Here is a 20,968-nt window from a genome sequence, read left to right on the forward strand (position 1 = left end):
CTCCTGCCCAGAAACTAGAATATGCATATAATTATTAGCTTTGGATGGAAAACACTCCAAAGTTTCTAAAACTGTTTGAATGGTGTCTGTGAGTATAACAGAACTCATTTGGCAGGCCAAAACCTGAGAAGATTCTGTACAGGAAGTACCCTGTCTGACCATTTCTTGGCCTTCTTGATCATCTCTATCCAAAACAAGGGATCTCTGCTGTTACGTGACACTTCCTACGGCTCCCATAGGCTCTCAGAAGGCGGCAAAAAGCTGAATCGTGGCTTTGCAGGCCCTGACTGAAAAACAGTAGCGCATTTTGATAGTGGTCGATCAGAGTACAGAGATTGGCGCGTGCGTGCACGAGGCGACCCCATGTTTTTATTCTTTCGTCTTTGAACGTAAACAACGACTCCCGGTCGGAATATTATCGCTTTTTTACGAGAAAAATAGCATAAAAATTGATTTTAAACAGCGGTTGACATGCTTCGAAGTACGGTAATGGAATATTTAGAATTTTTTTGTCACGAAACGCGTCGGCCGCGTAACCCTTCGTCACCCTTGGATAGTGTCTTGAACGCACGAACAAAACGCCGCTATTTGGATATAACTATGGATTATTTTGAACCAAAACAACATTTGTTATTGAAGTAGCAGTCCTGGGAGTGCATTCTGACGAAGAACAGGAAAGGTAATCAAACTTTTCTAATAGTAAATCGGAGTTTGGTGAGGGTCAAACTTGGTGGGTGTCAAAATAGCTAGCCGTGATATCTACTCAGATTATTGCAAAATGTGCTTTCACCGAAAAGCTATTTTAAAATCGGACATAGCAAGTGCATAAAGGAGTTCTGTATCTATAATTCTTAAAATAATTGTTATGTTTTTTGTGAACGTTTATCGTGAGTAATTTAGTAAATTCACCGGAAGTGTTCGGTGGGAATGCTAGTTCTGAACGTCACATGCTAATGTAAAAAGCTGGTTTTTGATATAAATATGAACTTGATTGAACAAAACATGCATGTATTGTATAACATAATGTCCTAGACGTGTCATCTGATGAAGATCATCAAAGGTTAGTGCTGCATTTAGCTGTGGTTTTGTTTTTTGTGACATTATATGCTAGCTTGAAAAATGGGTGTCTGATTATTTCTGGCTGGGTACTCTGCTGACATAATCTAATGTTTTGCTTTCGCTGTAAAGCCTTTTTGAAATCGGACATTGTGGTTAGATAAAGGAGAGTCTTGTCTTTAAAATGGTGTAAAATAGTCATATGTTTGAAAAATTGAAGTTTTTGGATTTTTGAGGAATTTGTCATTTGCGCCACGCCCGTCATTGGATATTGGAGCAGGTGTTCCGCTAGCGGAACGCCTAGATGTAAGAGGATAACAGAACTCATTTGGCAGGCCAAAACCTGAGAAGATTCCAAACAGGAAGCGCTCTCTCTGACTATTTCTTGGCCTTCTTGATCATCTTTATCCAAAACAGGGGATCTCTGGCACAACGTGATATTTTCTAACGCTCCCATAGGCTCTCAGAAGGCGCCAGAACATTGAATGGTGACTTTGCAGGCCATGGCTGAAAAACAGTAGCGCATTTGGTAAGTGGTCGATCTGAGAACAATGAGACTGGGGCGCGTGCACGAGCCGACACCATGTTTTTATTTTTTCGTCTTTGAACGAAAACAGGGTTTCCCGGTCGGAATATTATTGCTTTTTTACGAGAAAAATCGCATAAAAATTGATTTTAAACAGCGTTTGACATGCTTCAAAGTACGGTAATGGAATATTTAGATTTTTTTTGTCACGAAATGCGCCATGCTTGTCACCCTTATTTACCCTTCGGATAGTGTCTTGAACGCACGAACAAAACGCCGCTATTTGGATATAACTATGGATTATTTAGAACCAAACCAACATTTGTTATTGAAGTAGAAGTTCTGGGAGTGCATTCTAACGAAGAACAGCAAAGGTAATCCAATTTTTCTAATAGTAAATCTGAGTTTGGTGAGTACCACACTTGGTGGGTGTCAAAATAGCTAGCCCGTGATGGCCGGGCTATCTACTCAGAATATTGCAAAATGTGCTTTCACCGAAAAGCTATTTTAAAATCGGACACCGCGATTGCATAAAGGAGTTCTGTATCTATAATTCTTAAAATAATTTATGTTTTTTGTGAACGTTTATCGTGAGTAATTTAGTAAATTCATCGGAAGTGTTCGGTGGGAATGCTAGTCACATGCTAGTCACATGCTAATGTAAAAAGCTGGTTTTTGATATAAATATGAACTTGATTGAACAAAACATGCATGTATTGTATAACATAATGTCCTATGAGTGTCATCTGATGAAGATCATCAAAGGTTAGTGCTGCATTTAGCTGTGGTTTGGGTTTATGTGACATTATATGCTAGCTTGAAAAATGGGTGTCTGATTATTTCTGGCTGGGTACTCTGCTGACATAATCTAATGTTTTGCTTTCGTTGAAAAGCCTTTTTGAAATCGGACAGTGTGGTTAGATTAACGAGAGTCTTGTCTTTAAAATGGTGTGAAATAGTCATATGTTTGAGAAATTGAAGTAATAGCATTTCTAAAGGTATTTGAATATCGCGCCACGGGATTCCACTGGCTGTTGAGTAGGCAAGCGTCCCACTGGCCCAGAGAGGTTAAAAGTCAGAGCGTCCGACCTCCTTTCAAACAAACAAGCCCTTTCATTCTTGTATACGCAAAGCATATGCCATGCCTGGGTTGCAATCAACTAGAACAAACTACCACTTTGGGAATTTCAGAGAGTAGAATAGAGTTTTTGGTCCAAGCCAAAAGCAATTTTCTCTTAAGTTTTCCTCCCTCACATTCAAGAATACATGACAACCCAATTCATTTTACAGTCATTCTCCCACTGAAGCTTATAGATCCTCCTCTTGTTCATAAGGGGAGATAAACTGGTCAGCCTTTCCCTCCCTCCCCAGAGCCAGGCCACTCTGCTCTGCTCTGCTTTCCTCGTTGCCTGCCTACAGAAGTGTGGCCTGCCTGCCAGCGTTTTGAAACTCTACCCTCCCTGGGGCTCCTTCAGTCCCTGCAACATTCCGCAGGAGGCCCACTGGACTAAAAACAGGAAGTGGCCAAATTTACCCCAACCTGTGTCAGACCTATGATTTATCCACACTGGGGTCAACACACTACAACAGATGTGGCAAAGGAAAGAGGGACAGGGGAGAAATAGGAAGAAATCATGTGTGCTGTTTTTGCATAGGTCATTTAGCTCCTTCATACACAAACTCTCACCCATCTCAAGATAAAGGAAAGAGAAACAGAGAGAGGAGGACAAGGAAGAAAACGTTTGCTCTGTCTTGCATAGCTCATAGCTCCTCCGCTTCTCAATACGTAAATGTTCCCCCATCCCCCTCCTCTACTTATTAAACCTCCAAACTGCTTCGACTTTGTCATTCCATGCCCTATACTATAGCTAGCTATCTGACGCTCGGCTGGCTGGCTTCCCCCATTCCCATTCCGTGGCACTCTGTGTGTCTGCGTGGGCTCTGGTCAAAAGTAGTGTACTATATAGGGGATAGGGTGCCATTTGGGATGCAATTACATGTCCGAATGCTTCCCTGTGAAAAGTGATGTAGAGTGGGACCACCTGCTCCAGTGTTGTTGGCCTCACAGGCAGCTATTATAGGACTGTGCAGCTGGGGCACGGTTGTCCAACGTTGGCCTCTGTGTAGGCAGGGCTTTGGGCTTTCAGTGGCGTCCTGTCTCTCTCTTAAGATGAATGTGGCTCCGGACATTTAGTCTGGTGTGAACATCCAAGGACAGCAGTTGTTAGTTTACTGTTGCGTTAAGATAACGGAGGCTTAGTTACTTTACAATAGACCCTAGACTCGTAGGAAAAAAAAGTTAAATATAACCTAAAACGGTTCTTCTGCTGTCCCCATAGGAGAACCCTTTGAAGAACCTTGTATTATTTCTACAGAGGGTTCTACAAGGAACCCAAAAGTGTTCTACTCGGAACCAAAAAGTGTTCTAATTATCGGTTCATAGGTTATCCTATGGGGACAGCCGAAGAACCCGTTTGGAACCCTTTTTTCTAAGAGTGTATACCAGGGGTCGGCAACACGCGGCCCGCGGGCCCCCCAAAGTTTTTAGTAAAACTATGATTTTAGTTTTTGATTAAAAAAAATTTAAAAAATCACCAGGAATTCAGATAAAAATGTCTTTAATTTAGAAAAGTATTGCCAATAATAAAAAAAATAAAAACGAGACGTGATGTATATGTCTCAATGTAACCAGGGTAGGATATGACTCTTATTTTCAAATACAACGTCTTTTTGGGCTTAGTTGGGGTCAATTTGCAGTGTATGAATTATTCTAATTATGTTCCAGCCCCCCGACCACCTAGTTGCCTACCCCCGCCCTGTACTATACCAATTGGCCACTTCACCAGTACTGTTTGTCTGCTATAGTCTAGTACAGCATTTGGTTAGTTAGTCAATGAGCTTAGGGCCACTCTGCTACTTACATTGCATCTGTTCTCTTTAGTCTATCACAGAAGGGCTGCTACAATAGAGAAAGTGCAAACCACTCATAAAGACATTCAGACATGTATGTATGTAATGTATGTATGTATGTATCGCCTTCATTGAATTTGAGCAAAATATTTTTTGTCTTGAAGAAAAGCAGCTATGAAGTTATTTTCCTGGATAAATATCTGGTGGGTATTGTTTACAGTATATTGTTTCTAACCTACTGCCATTGCTACAATCCAACAAATGTAATCTACATCAAGTCAAGTTCCTTAATATAATCATCCAGTCACCATTGTACTGTAGTATTGCAATTTTTCCAGGAACAATATCCGAATTATTCATTCCGAGACTGTGCAGTCTGCTGGATATCCTTATAATAAGCTCAGCTGTCAGTGGAAATTCCCACCAACAAAGTCCCCTGATTTCACTAGTGTTGTGAGAGTAATAGAATTCTGCTGCCCTTGTGTTGACACATCTCCTGGTAGTCATTTAGTTGTAGCTGTACTACACCTGGCCATGCTGTTGTTACTAGAGGTCAGTTGTTTTACAGTTTGGAAGATGACATCCATGCCACAACCATATCTTATACCACAATAAGGACCAAAATGGAAATATGTTGTAAAACTTAATTGGTTCTTCCTCGTTGATTTTACATGCAATAAATCTGCTTGTGTGGCGGATTGTGTTTCAAACTGTCAAATAAATCAAATCCAATACATAGAGACTCAGGGTAGTTAGAGGGGATCTTTCAGCCGAAACACGGTTTAGGGTTAGCTTAGTGTCAGCGGAGAACAAACGGATGGGCTCATGTGTCATCGGGTGGAGGGGGGATGTATGTAGACGAATCTGATGTGTCCAGTTAACGCCCAGTCACACACAGTCAGTTAGTCCACTGCCAGATGGGGAAAGGAGAGCAACCACAGGCGTCCCAAACAGAACACAGCTGTCCTCAGACTGAAGGGTCAGCAGAATACACCAACATGGAGGCAGGGAGGGAGGGAGGGAGGATCTACATTTAGGAAAAATAGCATTCGCTAGCTAATTTCTCAGTAAATACTTTTGTTCAAAGAATAGATAGACCAGATATTAAAATGTCCAATGCACACCCACAAATCAAGGACTTGATCATATACGTCATCACAGAAAAGTTTTATATCATTTCAAACATAACTTTGTCTCAAGCTACCCTTTATCTTTCATTACAACCCCAACACACTCACATCTCCATTTGTTGTTCCTGTTTGGTAGTGCCATTCCCTTCCCCCTCCTTCTCTGACCCTGTTTCTCTGTGCCCTAACCCCTCCAGTAGCCCACCACCCTGAGAACACATTCAACTGCAGCTTCATCGAGCCCCCCTCTGTAGCTGAGCTGCCCAGCCCCTCCTCCTGGTCCTCCCAGGAGTCCTTCGATTCCTTCGAAGAGGAACCCAGTGATGATGGCCCTGTGTACTGTGTTCCCCATGAAGGTGAGTAATTACGCACGCACAAGCACACACACCCTCAATAAGCACGGACGCATGCACACACACACAGTGAAGGCGGCCCCGTCTAAACAATGTGAAACCCCATGAAGTCGTCAGGAAAGAAAAACAAACACTGTGATTTGATTTGACACGGCAATTTCACAAATAAACACATGTTGGCCCGAACGGTTGCATGCACACTCACACGTACTCACACTCTTGGAGTGGGATTTGTTTGTCACAAGGGCACTGTGAGTCACACACCTCTGGAAAGCTAATTAGATTAATAGGATAGTAAGTTCTCCTTATCATGTGCCATTGAGCCCAGTTCCTTCCCCCATGTGCAATTTTTTATAATAAAAAATAAAGTTCAAATTATTACCTGTGGTTTGATCAACCTGCAATAGAGCATGCTTGAAAATATGATGATGGGCATGGTTTTGAGTGGTTTTGAGCAAACATATATTTGTAAATTTACTCAACAAGCTTGTTCAAATTCAGCTCACCTCGGGTAGTATGTGTTGCTTTAATGTACAATTGTAAGGCAACCAGCTGCAATAGGATTGTGAGTTTGCTCAACATTTGAGTGTATCCTTCCAAAGGGAAACGTATACATTTGTTTTTATTCTTATAGTTCTTATACATTTATACATGTGAGCAAATTTGTTGACTGAACAAACATTCATACATTAGCTCAATTTCTTTTCCTGACAGAATAATGCTCATCAAGCAATTAGTTTCATTTGCTTTTTACAGTGTGGCTGCAAAAGCATGAACAGGAAATGTAATGGTAAATTTAGAAAATGGCACATGTTCAATTCATGACTCACTCCTTGCAGTTTGTTGGAAAATATCCATGCCCACCAGTTTTTTTGTATCGTGTGGGGAAGTTAGATTTCCCAGAAACAATGTTAAAGACATGCTCCGGTACTTTGGCGACCAAGTAAGTATTTTTGTAAACATGCCTCACATCTACATCCTTTATCCCTGATGATGCAGTCATACTGTATTTCCTGATCACCTATGTATGACCACCATTACCATCCAATCTAAACCTGACTCTCATCCATGTTCTCTCTTCCTGTCCTATAGAGTCGCTGAATGAGAATAAGGTGAAGGGCAGTTCCTCTGTGGCTGAGATGCCAGCAGCAGCCTTCCACGGTGAGGATGATACAGGTGGGTATACCTCCCTAAAAGACACCAGCGCCACCACCGACAAACCCCAGGATGGGAGTGAAGCGCCCCTCAAATCCTCAGACAGCGAGGGCTCCACCAGCAGTTCCGAGTCAGCCATTGGGGCCCTTTATGCTCGCATTGCACATCTCTCCAAGAATTCCAAGGAGGAAGAAGATGGGGGTGACAGCATGGTCACCATCGAGGTCAAGGGTAACAGGAAATCACCGTCCCCGGGGGGAAAGACCAGGACTAAACCACGCCCGCCAGACCCCTCCACCAAACCCAAGGTGTCGTGGATCCATGGGAACAACGGGGGTACCACTCTCCAGGTGGAGAAGCCAAACCAGGGGGGCAAGGGGCTAACATTTCCCAAGGTGAAGACAACCAGGAGCTCCAGCAACAGCTCAGCCAAGAGCGAAGAGAGGCAGAGGCTGAAGGAGAATTCCAAGGAGAAGAGCAACCGAGAGGAAAAGGGGACGGAGGTCAACGGCTCCCCCAACAAGGCCCACTGGGTGGGGAGGTCCAGGGAGAACATGAACCACATGGAGCACATCAACGGGGTGGTGCAGAACGCTCTCAAGAAGATCGGCAACTTCCACAACTCCAACAAGAAGGCAGCCGCTGTGGAGATCCCCAAGGAGGCGCCCAAGAGCCCCAAAGTGATCCACCCACACATGAACTCAGAGGCCGCCACACTCCTGGCCGCCCAGCTCAAGGAGAAGACGCAGAGCATCACCCGGAACGAGGGCACAGGCCTGGTAAAGACCAACGGCCTGTCCACCCCGATCCTCCGGGGCCGAGGAGAACTGGAAAAGCCCACCCCTCCGCAGAAGGCCAAACGGACCACCGCTCCCACACCAGGCCACCAGGGCTCCAACAAGCTTCTGCTGCCTACCACCACCAGCCTCCAGAAGATGGTGGGTGTGGGGATCCCCAAAACGGACCCAGCTACCCCCGAGGTTGCCCCCAAGAGCCCGGAGAAGCAGGACTTGAACGGCTCTAGAGTGGGAGAGGGTTGTGGTGGTGCGGGGGACCCCACGCCAAAGAAGACCCCCATCCAAAAGCCTCCCCGAAAGAAAGGCAAGGATGGGACATTGGATACTACTCTGGAAACTAAGACACCAACAAAGACAGCGATTATGCCACCGCAGATAGTCAAATAGACCGTTTTTTTTTTATTGTTTCTCACAGACAGGACAATGGTGACAATGGTGAATGAATTACTTTTCTTCCAACGGAGACATGCAAAAGGACTTGGTGGTTGTTCATCAAAGGAATTTATTATTTTTGCGCGTGTGTGTGCTGTGTGTCCAGAACCAGTGGAAAGTAAGTAGAACTTGTTTGTAATGTATTGAACTGTATACCATACTAGTATTACATGGACTGAAATTGAAAGTAATTTCATGGACTCTTTTCATAAACCTGCGATGTATCTGTTTTCTACTACAACGCCAAACATAACTGGGGGAGAGTGCTGACAGTGCCAAGCAACCGTATTTAATTTCTTCCATATTTCTCCTATGCTCACAACTAAGTATTCATGTAAGAATCTCATCATTGTATCATTATAATTTAAAAACGTTTTTCCTCAATATTCTATGTGATGCAATCAAATCTATGCAATGTAAGTGAGGTGAAGGCTAAGTTGATCCATGGTACTGAGAATACAAGTACAATATTTTTCAGTTTGATTTAAATTAGCCAGTTACACTCCATAAAGGAGATTGTTGACGTCTTTTTTTTTGTCCTTTTTTGTTGTTAATATGTTGCGTAATACAGAATACAAACCATTTTAACTTCAGTACAGTATCTAGCTCGTCCTGAGTTGCCCTGTTCTTCAAATCAAGATTCTCTCCTTTGGCATTGGATTTTATTGTCTTTAGAGAGTACATTCTTTCACAATTTTGTCAGTCATGGTTTGTTGGCAAACAAATTCGCTTTTTGAACTCAAGCAAACTGTTAAGGAAGCATTACGTTGTCATTCTGCTCCTAACAGAGCTATGGCCTCATGAGACTCGGCAATACATTTTTGTCCTCTCTAATTGTTATTCGTTTTTGTTCCGTATCTCTAAGGCCTGTGTTAGGTCCTGTTGTCCCTTTTGAGAGGACATTCTGGGATTTTCAATGATATCACATGTGTGGGGTGTCATCTTCATAAAAAAACTAATCTGGTTCAAAATGGCTCTATTACAATTTCCATCACAATTAACACATTTTATTGTGTTATCATTTTTGTGAGTTTGATATTCAAATTGTTTCTAATAAGTAAATATCTCAGGAATAGTTTGGTAAGTTTTCAGAGCTGTGTAATACATTTTCCACATAAAATAAGAGTAACTTTTACATATGCTCTTGTTTTACAAGTAAAACCTGCAAAAAAAATGCTAAGCTATCTTTTACTTGTGCTTATCGAATAGCTAGCTAGTGTAAATGCCATACTTTTAGGTTCTTTCCAAATCCTTACTTCAATCTCACCCACGTACGGGTAAGCAACACTCCGTATCAAGAAGTAATAAAGAACATCCTTGCATAATGTTTCTATGCATTGTTGTTTCTGTAGCCATTGTTTCATAAAGGGCATGAAACAATGGCTACAGTGCTAGAGGCGTGACTACAGGCTGTATCACAACCGGCCGTGATTGGGAGTCCCATAGGGCTGTGCACAATTGGCCCAGCTTCGTCTGGGTTTGTCCGGTGTAGGCCGTCATTGTAAATAAGAATTTGTTCTTAACTGACTTGCCTAGTTAAATAAAACATTTAAAAAATGTAATGATGGATTAGTCATCTGGTCTTATCACAATGTTGTCTATTAGGTTGAAGGCATTGTGGAAGTTTCCCTATAAAAAGGCAGTGATCATTGTCCTAATGGATGGAGTCAGTCTGGTCAGACAAACAACTTTTGGTTGTGAACTGATATCTCCCTTCTTCTGCTGCTCAGATACATTAGTGCATTTGTTACGTACCTCCTAGTAGGAGGGAGGTGCATGGAATCATGAGCAGGAGAGCAAGGAAGTCCCAGTGGCACAATCGTTTATTAAAGGCGTCCCAAACAACAACATGAGAGAAAACACGCTAAAACGAAGTCGCCACACACAGGGAAGAAACGCAACACACGGAGGAGAAACCTCTACTCCTAGAAATAAATCAATCAAAACGGTAACATTACCGTGAGCAAAAAAACCCCGTGGTGCATACACGCACCCCTAACAACGTAACTCTGAACAATCCCGCACAAAGATGAGCAGGCAGCGGGGTGACTATAAACGCATCGAAATCAACTAAATGAACACAGGTGTGAAAAAACAGACAGACACAAACGAAAAGGAAAAATGGATCGGTGGAAGCTAGTAGGCCGGCGACGACCGCCGAGCGCCGCCCAACAGGGAGACGAGCCTCCTTCGGTGGAAGTCGTGACAGCATTATTATTCTGTGGAAGGCCCTAAGTAGCTACATCTTCTCTGATTCATAAAGGCATAGTATAGTGGAACACTCGCTATAGCAAGTATTTCAATTGCGATAATAAATAGAAAAGCACATCCTCATGATAATTTAATACTTTCAGAAGAATTAACATTATTTATCATTTCACATGCAAGGTTGTTGTGCATGACTTTTCTGCTGTTTTGCCAAGAGATTACACCACTAATGTCTGATGGTACCATTCATTGTTAGTGGGAAATATTACGTAGCAGAAGAAATACAACACAAACTGTTTGATACTTCAGTCATTAACTTCCTGTGGTTTAATTCACTATTGCATGACTTAGTCTAGACATGTTATATTGTTTTGATGCTAAGTTTACTTTGTCCCAACTTGAATTACGAAGTGTGGTAAATTAGTTTATCAAAGCCAGCTAATTGGGGCGGCAGGTACCCTAGTAGTTAGAGCGTGGGGCCAGTAACCGAAAGGTTGCAGGATCATATCCCAGAGCTGACAAGGGAAAAATCTGTTGTTCTGCCCCTGAACAAGGCAGTTAACCCACTGACTTGCCTAGTTAAATAAAGGTAAAAAAAAATAAAAAATAAGCTAATTAGCTAATTATCACCCTATCCTAGACCCAAAGGAATGTATTGTGTCTATTACTGTAATCAGTCTAAGACATGGGAAATATGATGATGGGTGTGGTTTTGAGCAAATGTAAATTTACTCAACAAGCTTGTTCAAATTCGGCTCACGAGTAGAATGTACAATTGTAAGGCAACTAGCTGCAATAGGATAAGTTGACATGGAATTGTTTTAATGGTCATAATGGTGTTTGATAAAATATAGAATTTGGCCTTTAGTACCAAATCCCATAGAAACGCATTGAATAACACATTCATAAAGGGAATAAGGTTTTATAGTGTCTGTCCTAAATCTTTGAGATATAAGAAAGCTCAGGAAATATACAAAATATATATTTTTTACACATATTTAACCCCTTTTTTTGGGTAAATATTTTTTCAAAACCGGTACCGGTTACATTCAGATGAGTCCCGTGGGGCTTGTGGGGGTCGTAGAGCAAAACGGAGACCCTCATCGTGTTCGTAGGAGTCGCATCTATCCATAGAGTGGACTCTACAGCAGTTTTCATGAGAAGTCAGATTTTTGGGATGTCTCATGGTCTGACAAACACCATTGTAGCTCAGCCACCTCTTCCACCACAGATGAGGAAGGCCGTCATAGGCGGATGTGGTGATATCTCTAGCTTAAACTGATGGATTTTGATGGGGATTTGTTTTATTATGTTAATTAGATTGATGCACCGGTGCATCAATAGACTCTAGGGGGCTACAGTAATATAGTTGTGTGTTTTTATGCATATGATAGTAACTACATTGCAAGAGGAAGCTCACAGAACTGGAGCGTATGGGATATGGACACAACATATTCATATAAAATTAAATGTGCATATTATAGTACATAAGTGACAGTGGTTTATGCTGTGGATTCAAACCTACATTTCACTTTCACAGTTTGAAAAGCTATTTGAGAGTGCTTATGATTCCTACACATTTGTTATTGCTGTTTTCATTTTTAAAAAATGTGGGTTTCAACGATACAGCCAGTCTCCTCTTTACCAGTTATTGTTTTCTACATGTGAAAGTATAATTGTTAATGTTTGTAAGCTGTGCTTATATAAATAGTTTTGCTACTTTACTCTGTATGTGTTAATGAACTGGCTTTCATGTTATGTTTGATTTCTTTGTGTCAGGTTCTCTGCAGCCACGGTATGAGTACTTACTTGGCTTGTCATTTCCCTTTTCTCTGTGGATGTGGTTAGTTTAACACTTAACTTTATAAAGCAGAGTGAAATTATATGGAAACCTATAGCCTTCTCTCTTTATCTTATCAACTTTTCTTAATCCTTTTGTCCATAGGAAATATCAAAACTTCAAAGTATTGTACAGGACATGTATTATTGTGTCACCACTGTTATTAAGTACATGTGACTGAAACCATACAAGTTGTGTGATTATAAAGTGCCAATTTAAGCAAGCAGAAAACACATATTTTTATATCTGACTGACTGGCCTCTGCCTGCTTTCACAGGCTACAGTACATATTTGTAAGCAGGGCCTCAAAACGCTGCAGAAACATTATCAGCGATACGGTTGTAACTCGTCATTCTGTTTGTCTGATTAGATTTTCAATTGTTTGTCTTTTTAAAATTATATATATATATTTTTTTCATTTACTTTGAAATAAAAGCGATACATGTAGTGGCTATGTGGAAATTCTCACATTAATCTGTGAACATATACCTCAGTCAACCTTTTGCATGTGAAAAGAGTATCACTTTTCATTCCCATGACACAAACATCTCACAGCGGCCCTGATGTAATGATTTCAGAACCAGCGATATAGCCCCCCCCCCCTCCCCCATCTGTAGCCTAGAAACCATCCATCCCTGCAGCAATAAAGGATATTTTACAGTTTCCGGTGACTCCTGGCCATCTCTCTCCTGGAGACGAAGAGGATCCAGAGGCTTTTTCACACTGGATCATTAAAGAGCCAAAATGGCCAGGGGACCCACTGCTGTGCTCCTCCTGAGGGGGGACAAGAGCCTCTTTCATGGGGAAAACAGTGGGAACTCTGTGTTTAGGGCCTAGAGTTAATGAATCACACGTTCCATATTTGTATTCTTTTGGAGGAGAGAGGGATTTTGCTAGGAGCGAGGCAGAAGGCTGTGGAGAGGAGTGTATGGATGGATCATGTGGTCGTGTAATTGAATCCAGAAGACCGGGCCGTTTGCTTGGGCCTGACATGGTGCTCCACTTACATGTTTTTTAACTCGTGTGTGTGTGTGTGTGTGTGTGTGTGAGTAACAGACTAAACAAAGCCCCCCCAAAGCTCAGCTAGACTGCGAACTAGGGCATGGTCAAGACATGACACAGAGGTTGACCGCAGCTTCAGACCACACTGTGACTACAAAGAGAGAGTCTGAGCCAATCATATCCCAGACGGAACCGAAAAAAACAGCAGTTTAATTTGTCTTGACTGACACATGGATTTTCTACACAGTTTTTTTTAATGTAATGACCTTTCTAGAATAGGCCCTCCCTCCACTACCTACCACATACAAACCCTGTTTATACCTGCCGCTAACATGCGTCCTTCATCCTGATTTTATCCTAATCTTAACCTAATCCGATCTTGTCTCTTTACACTCATATCTTTTAATCCTCTAATGGGGCACAATAAGAATGTGGACAAGATCAGGACAAAGGCTGCATGTTAGAACCAGGTATAAACAGGGCTAAAGTCTGTCATTCTAACTCACCACATCCCAAAGAGTTAACTCTCAACTGTCCCTCCACTCACAAGCACACAGTCGTGAAGAAGGCACGACAGCGTATCTTCCCTCTCAGGAGTTGAAAAGATTTTCCTCAAATAGTTCTACAGCTTCACCATTGGCATCTTGACTGGCTGCATTACTGCTTGATATGGCAGCTTCATCGCCCTCAATCGAATGGTGCAATAGAGGGTGATGCGGACAGTCCAGTGCATCAGGGCCGAGCTCCCTGCCATTCAAGACCTCTACAGTATATCAGGCGGTGTGAAAGGAAGGCCCAGCCACCCATATTTTTTGCACTTACTCTATGCACACTCAGTCACTCACAAAGAAACTGAAACACAAACACACTTCATTTGCTCACACACACACATAAGACACACACACATTCATACTGACTCTACACACACACACACTCACATATAATCATCATATACATTATATACAGTGCCTTGCTAAAGTATTCATCCCCCTTGGTGTTTTTCCTATTTTGTTGATGTTCTAACCGACTTGCCAAAACTATAGTTTGTTAACAAGTAAGTTGTGGAGTGGTTGAAAAATTAGTTTTAATGACGCCAACCTAAATGTAAACTGTTCAACTGTATATTAAGGAGTTTGGTGTACAGTGCCTTGCAAAAGTATTCATCAACCTTTGCGTTTTTCCTATTTTGTTGCATTACAACCTGTAATTTAAAAGGATTTTTATTTGGATTTCATGTAATGGACATGGACACAAAAGTCTCCAAAATGGTGAAGTGAAATGAAAAATGATTTGTTTCCAAAAATTAAAAAAAACTGAAAAGTGGTGTGTGCATATGTTTTCTCCCCATTTGCTATGAAGCCCTTAAATAAGATCTGGTGCAACCAATTACCTTCAGAAGTCACTTAAATAAACTCCACCTGTGTGCAATCTAAGTGTCACATGATCTCAGTATATATACACCTGTTCTGAAAGGCCCCAGAGTCTGCAACACCTCTAAGCAAGGGGCACCACCAAGCAAGCGGCACCATGCAGACCAAGTAGCTCTTCAAACAGGTCAGAGACAATGTTGTGGAGAAGTAACGATCAGGGTTGAGTTATGAAAAATATCTGAAACTTTGAACATCCCACGGAGCACCATTAAATCCATTATTAAAAAATGGAAAGAATATGGCACCAAAACAAACCTGCCAAGAGAGGGCCGCCCACCAAAACTCATGGACCAGGCAAGGAGTGCATTAATCAGAGAGGCAACAAAGAGACCAAAGATAACCCCGAAGGAGCTGCAAAGCTCCACAGCGGAGATTGGAGTATCTGTCCATAGGACCACTTTAAGCCATACACTCCACAGAGCTGGGCTTTATGGAAGAGTGGCCAGAAAAAAAGCCATTGTTTAAAGAAAAAAATAAGCAAACACGCTTAAGGTATGTGGGAGACTCCAGAACATATGGAGGAAGGTACTCTGGTCAGATGAGACTAAAATTGAGCTTTTTGGCAATCAAGGAAAACTCTGTCTGGTGCAAACCCAACACCTCTCATCCCCCCGAGTACACCATCCCCACAGTGAAGTATGGTGGTGGCAGCATCATGCTGTGGGGATGTTTGGGAAACTGGTCAGAATTGAAAGAATGATGGATGGCACTAAATACAGGGAAATTCTTGAGGGAAACCTGTTTCAGTCTTCCAGAGATTTGAGACAGGATGGAGGTTCACCTTCCAACAGGACAATGACCCTAAGCATACTATTAAAGCAACACTCAAGTGGTTTAAGGGGAAACATTTAAATGTCTTGGAATGGCCTAGTCAAAGCCCAGACCTCAATCCAATTGAGAATCTGTGGTATGACTTAAAGATTTCTGTATATCAGCGGAACCCATCCAACTTGAAGGAGCTGGAGCAGTTTTGCCTTGAAGAATGGGCAAAAATTCCAGTGGCTATATGTGCCAAGCTTATAAAGACATACCCCTAGAGACTAGCAGCTGTAATTGCTGCAAAAAAAGGTGGCTCTGCAAAGTATTGACTTTGGGGGGGTGAATAGTTATGCATGCTCAAGTTTTCAGTTTTTATGTCTTATTTCTTGTTTGTTTCACAATTAAAAATATTTTGCATCTTCAAAGTGGTAGGCATGTTGTGTAAATCAAAGGATACAATCCCCCATAAAATCTATTTTAATTCCAGGTTGTAAGGCAACAAAATAGGAAAAATGCCAAGGGGGTGAATACTTTCGCAAGCCACTGTATACAGCAGTATGTGAACATCCCTTCAAATTAGTGGATTCGGCTATTTCAGCCACACCCGTTGCTGACAGGTGTATAAAATTGAGCACACAGCCATGTATTCTCCATGCACAAACATTGGCGGTAGAATGGCCTTACTGAAGAGCTCAGTGACTTTCAACGTGGCACTCTCATGGGATGCCACCTTTCCAACAAGTCAGTTCGTCAAATTTCTTCCCTGCTTGAACTGTCCCGGTCAACTGTAAGTGCTGTTATTGTGAAGTGGAAACATCTTGGAGCAACAACGGTTCAGCCGCTAAGTGGTAGGCCACACAAGCTCACAGAATAGGACCATTGAGTGCTGAAGCACCTAGCCCATAAAACCATCTGTCCTCGGTTGCAACACTCACTACTGAGTTCCAAATTGCCTCTGGAAGCAACGTCAGCACAAGAACTGAGCTTCATGAAATAGGTTTCCATGGCCAAGCATTGGCTAGAATGGTGTAAAGCTCACCACCATTGGACTCTGGAGCAGTGGAAAAGCGTATTCTGGAGGGATGAATCACGTTTCACCATTTGGCAGTCCGACGGACAGTTTGGCGGATGCTTGGAGAATGCTACCTGCCCCAATGCATAGTGCCAACTGTAAAGTTTGGTGGAGGAGGAATAATGGTCTGGGGCTGTTGTTCATGGATCGGCCTTGTCCCCTTAGATCCAGTGAAGGAAAATCTTAACACTACAGCATACAAAGACATTCTAGACGATTCTGTGCTTCCAACTTTGTGTCAACAGTTTGGGGAAAGCCCTTTCCTTTTTCAAATCAAATTTATATAGCCCTTCTTACATCAGCTGATATATCAAAGTGCTGTACAGAAACCCAGCCTAAAACCCCAAACAGCAAGCAATGCAGGTGTAGAAGCACGGTGGCTATGAAAAACTCCCTAGAAAGGCCAGAACCTAGGAAGAAACCTAGAGAGGAACCAGGCTATGAGGGGTGGCCAGTCCTCATCTGGCTGTGCCAGGTGGAGATTATAACAGAACATGGCCAAGGTGTTCACATTTTTTAGTTCTAGTCAGGATTCTAGCAACCGTATTTAGCACTAACTGAAGTTTATTTAGTTATTTATCCGGGTAGCCTGAAAGTAGAGCATTGCAGTAGTCTGACCTTGTCACGTCCTGACCAGTATAAGGGTTATTTGTTATTGTAGTTTGGTCAGGATGTGGCAGAGGGTATTTGTTTTATGTGGTTCGGGGTGGTGTTTTTGTAGAAGGGTATTTGATTTATGTATTCTGGGGTTTTTGGGCACTATTCATTGTTAATAACGTATTTCTATGTTTAGTCTAGTTAGTTGTAGTTCTATGTTTAGGTTAATGGGGGGTTGGACTCTCAATTGGAGGCAGGTGCTTTCTCGTTGCCTCTGATTGAGAGTCCTATATATGGGTATGTGTTTGGTTTAGTGTTTGTGGGAAATTGTCTCTTGTTTTGCGTGTGTGAGCCTTACAAGACTGTTTGGTTGTTCGTGAGTTTTTCGTCGTTTTGTTATTTTGGTGTTTTCTTGGTTTCAATAAATATCAAGATGAGCATCCATATTCCTGCTGCGTTTTGGTCCTCCTTTCCCGACGACAACCGTGACAGAATCTCCCACCACAAACGGACCAAGCAGCGGAGGAAGGAGCAACAGGTGGACTTTAAGGAGCAAAGGGATTTCGAGATGGACTGGTGGGAGAAATGGACCTGGGAGGAAATTCTGGACGGGGCTGGACCTGGGCACCAGGCTGGGGAATACCGTCGCCCAAGGGAGGAAATCGAGGCAGCCAAGGCGGAGAGGCGGATGTACGAGGCCTTGTACGCGCAGAGGGAGAAGCATGAGAGGCACCCCCAATCATTTTTTTGGGGGGGGCACACGGGTAGTTTGGCTGGGCCAAGGGTGAGACATAAGCCAGCTACCCGTGTTTATATGGAGGACCGTATGGAGTGGAGGGCGCCGTGTTTTGCAGAAGTGCGCACAATCGCGCCCATACGCACGCACAGTCCAGTGCGAGTTATTCCAGCCCCTCGCAGATGCCATGCTAGAGTGGGCATCCAGCCTGGTAGGAGGATGCCTGCGCAGCGCGTCTGGTCACCGGTGCGCCTCCTAGGACCAGGCTACCCCACGCCCGCTCTACGCATGGCAACCATCAGGCCCCTGCACAGTCCAGTTCGCCCTGTACGAGCGGGGTGCTAGTTCCATCCAGCCAGGACGGGTTGTGCAGGAGGTGAGATCAAGACCGCCTGTGCGCCTCCATGGCCCGGTGTTTCCAGTTCCTGTCTCGTGCGGACCCGGAAGTGCGAAACCCCAGTCTGGCACGTCCAGTACCAGCACAACGCACCAGGCTTCCAGTGAGTCAGCCCAGTCCGACTCGTCCTGTTCCCGCTCCCCGCACTAGCCCTGAGGTGCGTGATCCCAGGCTGATACCTCCAGTACCAGCACCACACATCAGGCTTCCAGTGCGTCAGCCCAGTCCGACTCGTCCTGTTCCCGCTCCCCGCACTAGCCCTAAGGTGCTTGTTCCCAGTCTGGCACGTCCAGTACCAGCACCACGCACCAGGCTTCCAGTGCGTCAGCCCAGTCCGACTCGTCCTGTTCCCGCTCCCCGCACTAGCCCTGAGGTGCGTGTTCCCAGGCTGATACCTACAGTACCAGCACCACGCATTAGGCATCTAGTGCGTCAGCAACTCGCCAGTCAGGAGTCGCCAGAGCCGCCCGCCAGTCAGGAGTCGCCAGAGCCGCCCGCCAGTCAGGAGTCGCCGGAGCCGCCCGCCAGTCAGGAGTCGCCGGAGCCGCCCGCCAGTCAGGAGTCGCCGGAGCCGCCCGCCAGTCAGGAGTCGCCGGAGCCGCCCGCCAGTCAGGAGTCGCCGGAGCCGCCCGCCAGTCAGGAGTCGCCGGAGCCGCCCGCAAGTCAGGAGCTGCCGGAGCCGCCCGCCAGTCAGGAGCAGCCGGAGTGGCCCGTCTGCCCGGATCAGCCGGAGTGGCCCGTCTGCCCGGATCAGCCGGAGTGGCCCGTCTGCCCGGATCAGCCGGAGTGGCCCGTCTGTCCGGATCAGCCGGAGTGGCCCGTCTGCCCGGATCAGCCGGAGTGGCCCATCTGCCCGGATCTGCCGGAGTGGCCCGCCGCGCCGGATCTGCCGGAGTGGCCCGCCGCGCCGGATCTGCCGGAGTGGCCCGTCTGCCAGGATCTGCCGGAGTGGCCCGTCTGCCAGGATCTGCCGGAGTGGCCCGCCGCGCCGGATCTGCCGGAGTGGCCCGCCGACCCGGAACCAAGGGGGTCTGCCCGTGACCCGGAACCGAGGGGGTCTGCCTGTGACCCGGAACCGAGGGGGTCTGCCCGTGACCCGGAACCGAAGGGGTCTGCCTGTGACCCAGAACCGGGTGAGTCTGCCTATGACCCGGAACCAAAGGAGTCTAGCAGCAACCCGGAACTGAGTAAGTCTATTAATGATCCAGAACTAAATTTAAGTAACTGTGTTTCAAATGAGTCTACTGACAGTGTGGAATGGAAGAGGTCTGCCTACGATCCGGAACGAGGGGAGTCTGCCTACGGCCCGAAACGGATTAAGTCTGTCTGCATTCTGGAGGACAGTAGGCCGGAGCCTGAACCACCACCTGTATAGGTGGGTTGGGGAGGGGGGGTGTAGCACAAGTGCCGTTGGTGACGGTAGCCACCCTCCCTTCCCTCCCTTTAGTTTAGGGGGATTTTTTTGTTGTTGTTTTGGGTTTTGTTTATTTATGAGGTACATCCGGGGTCTGCGCCTTTAGGGGGGGGGGGTACTGTCACGTCCTGACCAGTATAAGGGTTATTTGTTATTGTAGTTTGGTCAGGACGTGGCAGAGGGTATTTGTTTTATGTGGTTCGGGGTGGTGTTTTTGTAGAAGGGTATTTGATTTATGTATTCCGGGGTTTTTGGGCACTGTTCATTGTTAACGTATTTCTGTGTTTAGTCTAGTTAGTTGTAGTTCTATGTTTAGGTTAATGGGGGGTTGGACTCTCAATTGGAGGCAGGTGCTTTCTCGTTGCCTCTGATTGAGAGTCCTATATATGGGTATGTGTTTGGTTTAGTGTTTGTGGGAGATTGTCTCTTGTTTTGCGTGTGTGAGCCTTACAAGATTGTTTGGTTGTTCGTGAGTTTTTCGCCGTTTTGTTATTTTGGTGTTTTCTTGGTTTCAATAAATATCAAGATGAGCATCCACATTCCTGCTGCGTTTTGGTCCTCCTTTCCCGACGACAACCGTGACAAACCTAGAAGTAACAAAAGCATGGATACATTTTTCTGCATTTTTGGACAGAAAGTTTCAGATTTTTGCAATGTTATATAGATGGAAAAAAGCTGTTCATCAAAAGAGAGATCAGGGTCCAGAGTAACGCCGAGGTCCTTCACAGTTTTATTTGAGACGACGGTACAACCATCAAGATTAATTGTCAGATTCAACAAAAGATCTCTTTGTTTCTTGGGACCTAGAACAAGTATCTCTGTTTTGTCCGAGTTTAAAAGTAGAAAGTTGGCAGCCATCCACTTCCTTATGTCTGAAACACAGGCTTCTAGCGAGGGCATTTTTGGGGCTTCACCATGTTTCATTGAAATGTTCAGCTGTGTGTCATCCGCATAGCAGTGAAAGTTAACATTATGTTTTCGAATGACATCCCCAAGAGGTAAAATATATAGTGAAAACAATTTTGGTCCTAAAATGGAACCTTGAGGAACACCGAAATGTACAGTTGATTTGTCAGAGGACAAACCATTCACAGAGACAAACTGATACAGTGAGGGAAAAAAGTATTTGATCTCCTGCTGACTTTGTACATTTACCC

At 44.2% G+C, this 20,968-nt stretch overlaps 1 protein-coding gene across 4 annotated transcripts in view; it reads left to right on the forward strand.

Annotated features, from left to right (window-relative positions):
- The window catches only part of LOC106579808 (scavenger receptor class F member 2), a 31,518-nt gene extending 18,667 nt beyond the window's left edge, over positions 1-12,851 (forward strand). For 2 of the 4 annotated variants that reach the window (XM_014160001.2, XM_045704269.1), the window contains exons 10-11: positions 5,820-5,975; positions 7,065-12,851. In XM_014160001.2, the coding sequence (XP_014015476.1) occupies positions 5,820-5,975; positions 7,065-8,311 (1,403 nt within the window). In that variant the 3' untranslated portion in view covers positions 8,312-12,851. Of the gene's footprint in view, positions 1-5,816; positions 5,976-7,064 lie in introns of all 4 variants that reach the window. The other 2 variants (XM_014160000.2, XM_014160002.2) reach the window with 1 other exon arrangement.
- Positions 12,852-20,968: the final 8,117 nt, after the last annotated feature.

Source organism: Salmo salar, chromosome ssa20 (assembly GCF_905237065.1).
Source record: "Salmo salar chromosome ssa20, Ssal_v3.1, whole genome shotgun sequence".
NCBI classification, from domain to species: domain Eukaryota; kingdom Metazoa; phylum Chordata; class Actinopteri; order Salmoniformes; family Salmonidae; genus Salmo; species Salmo salar.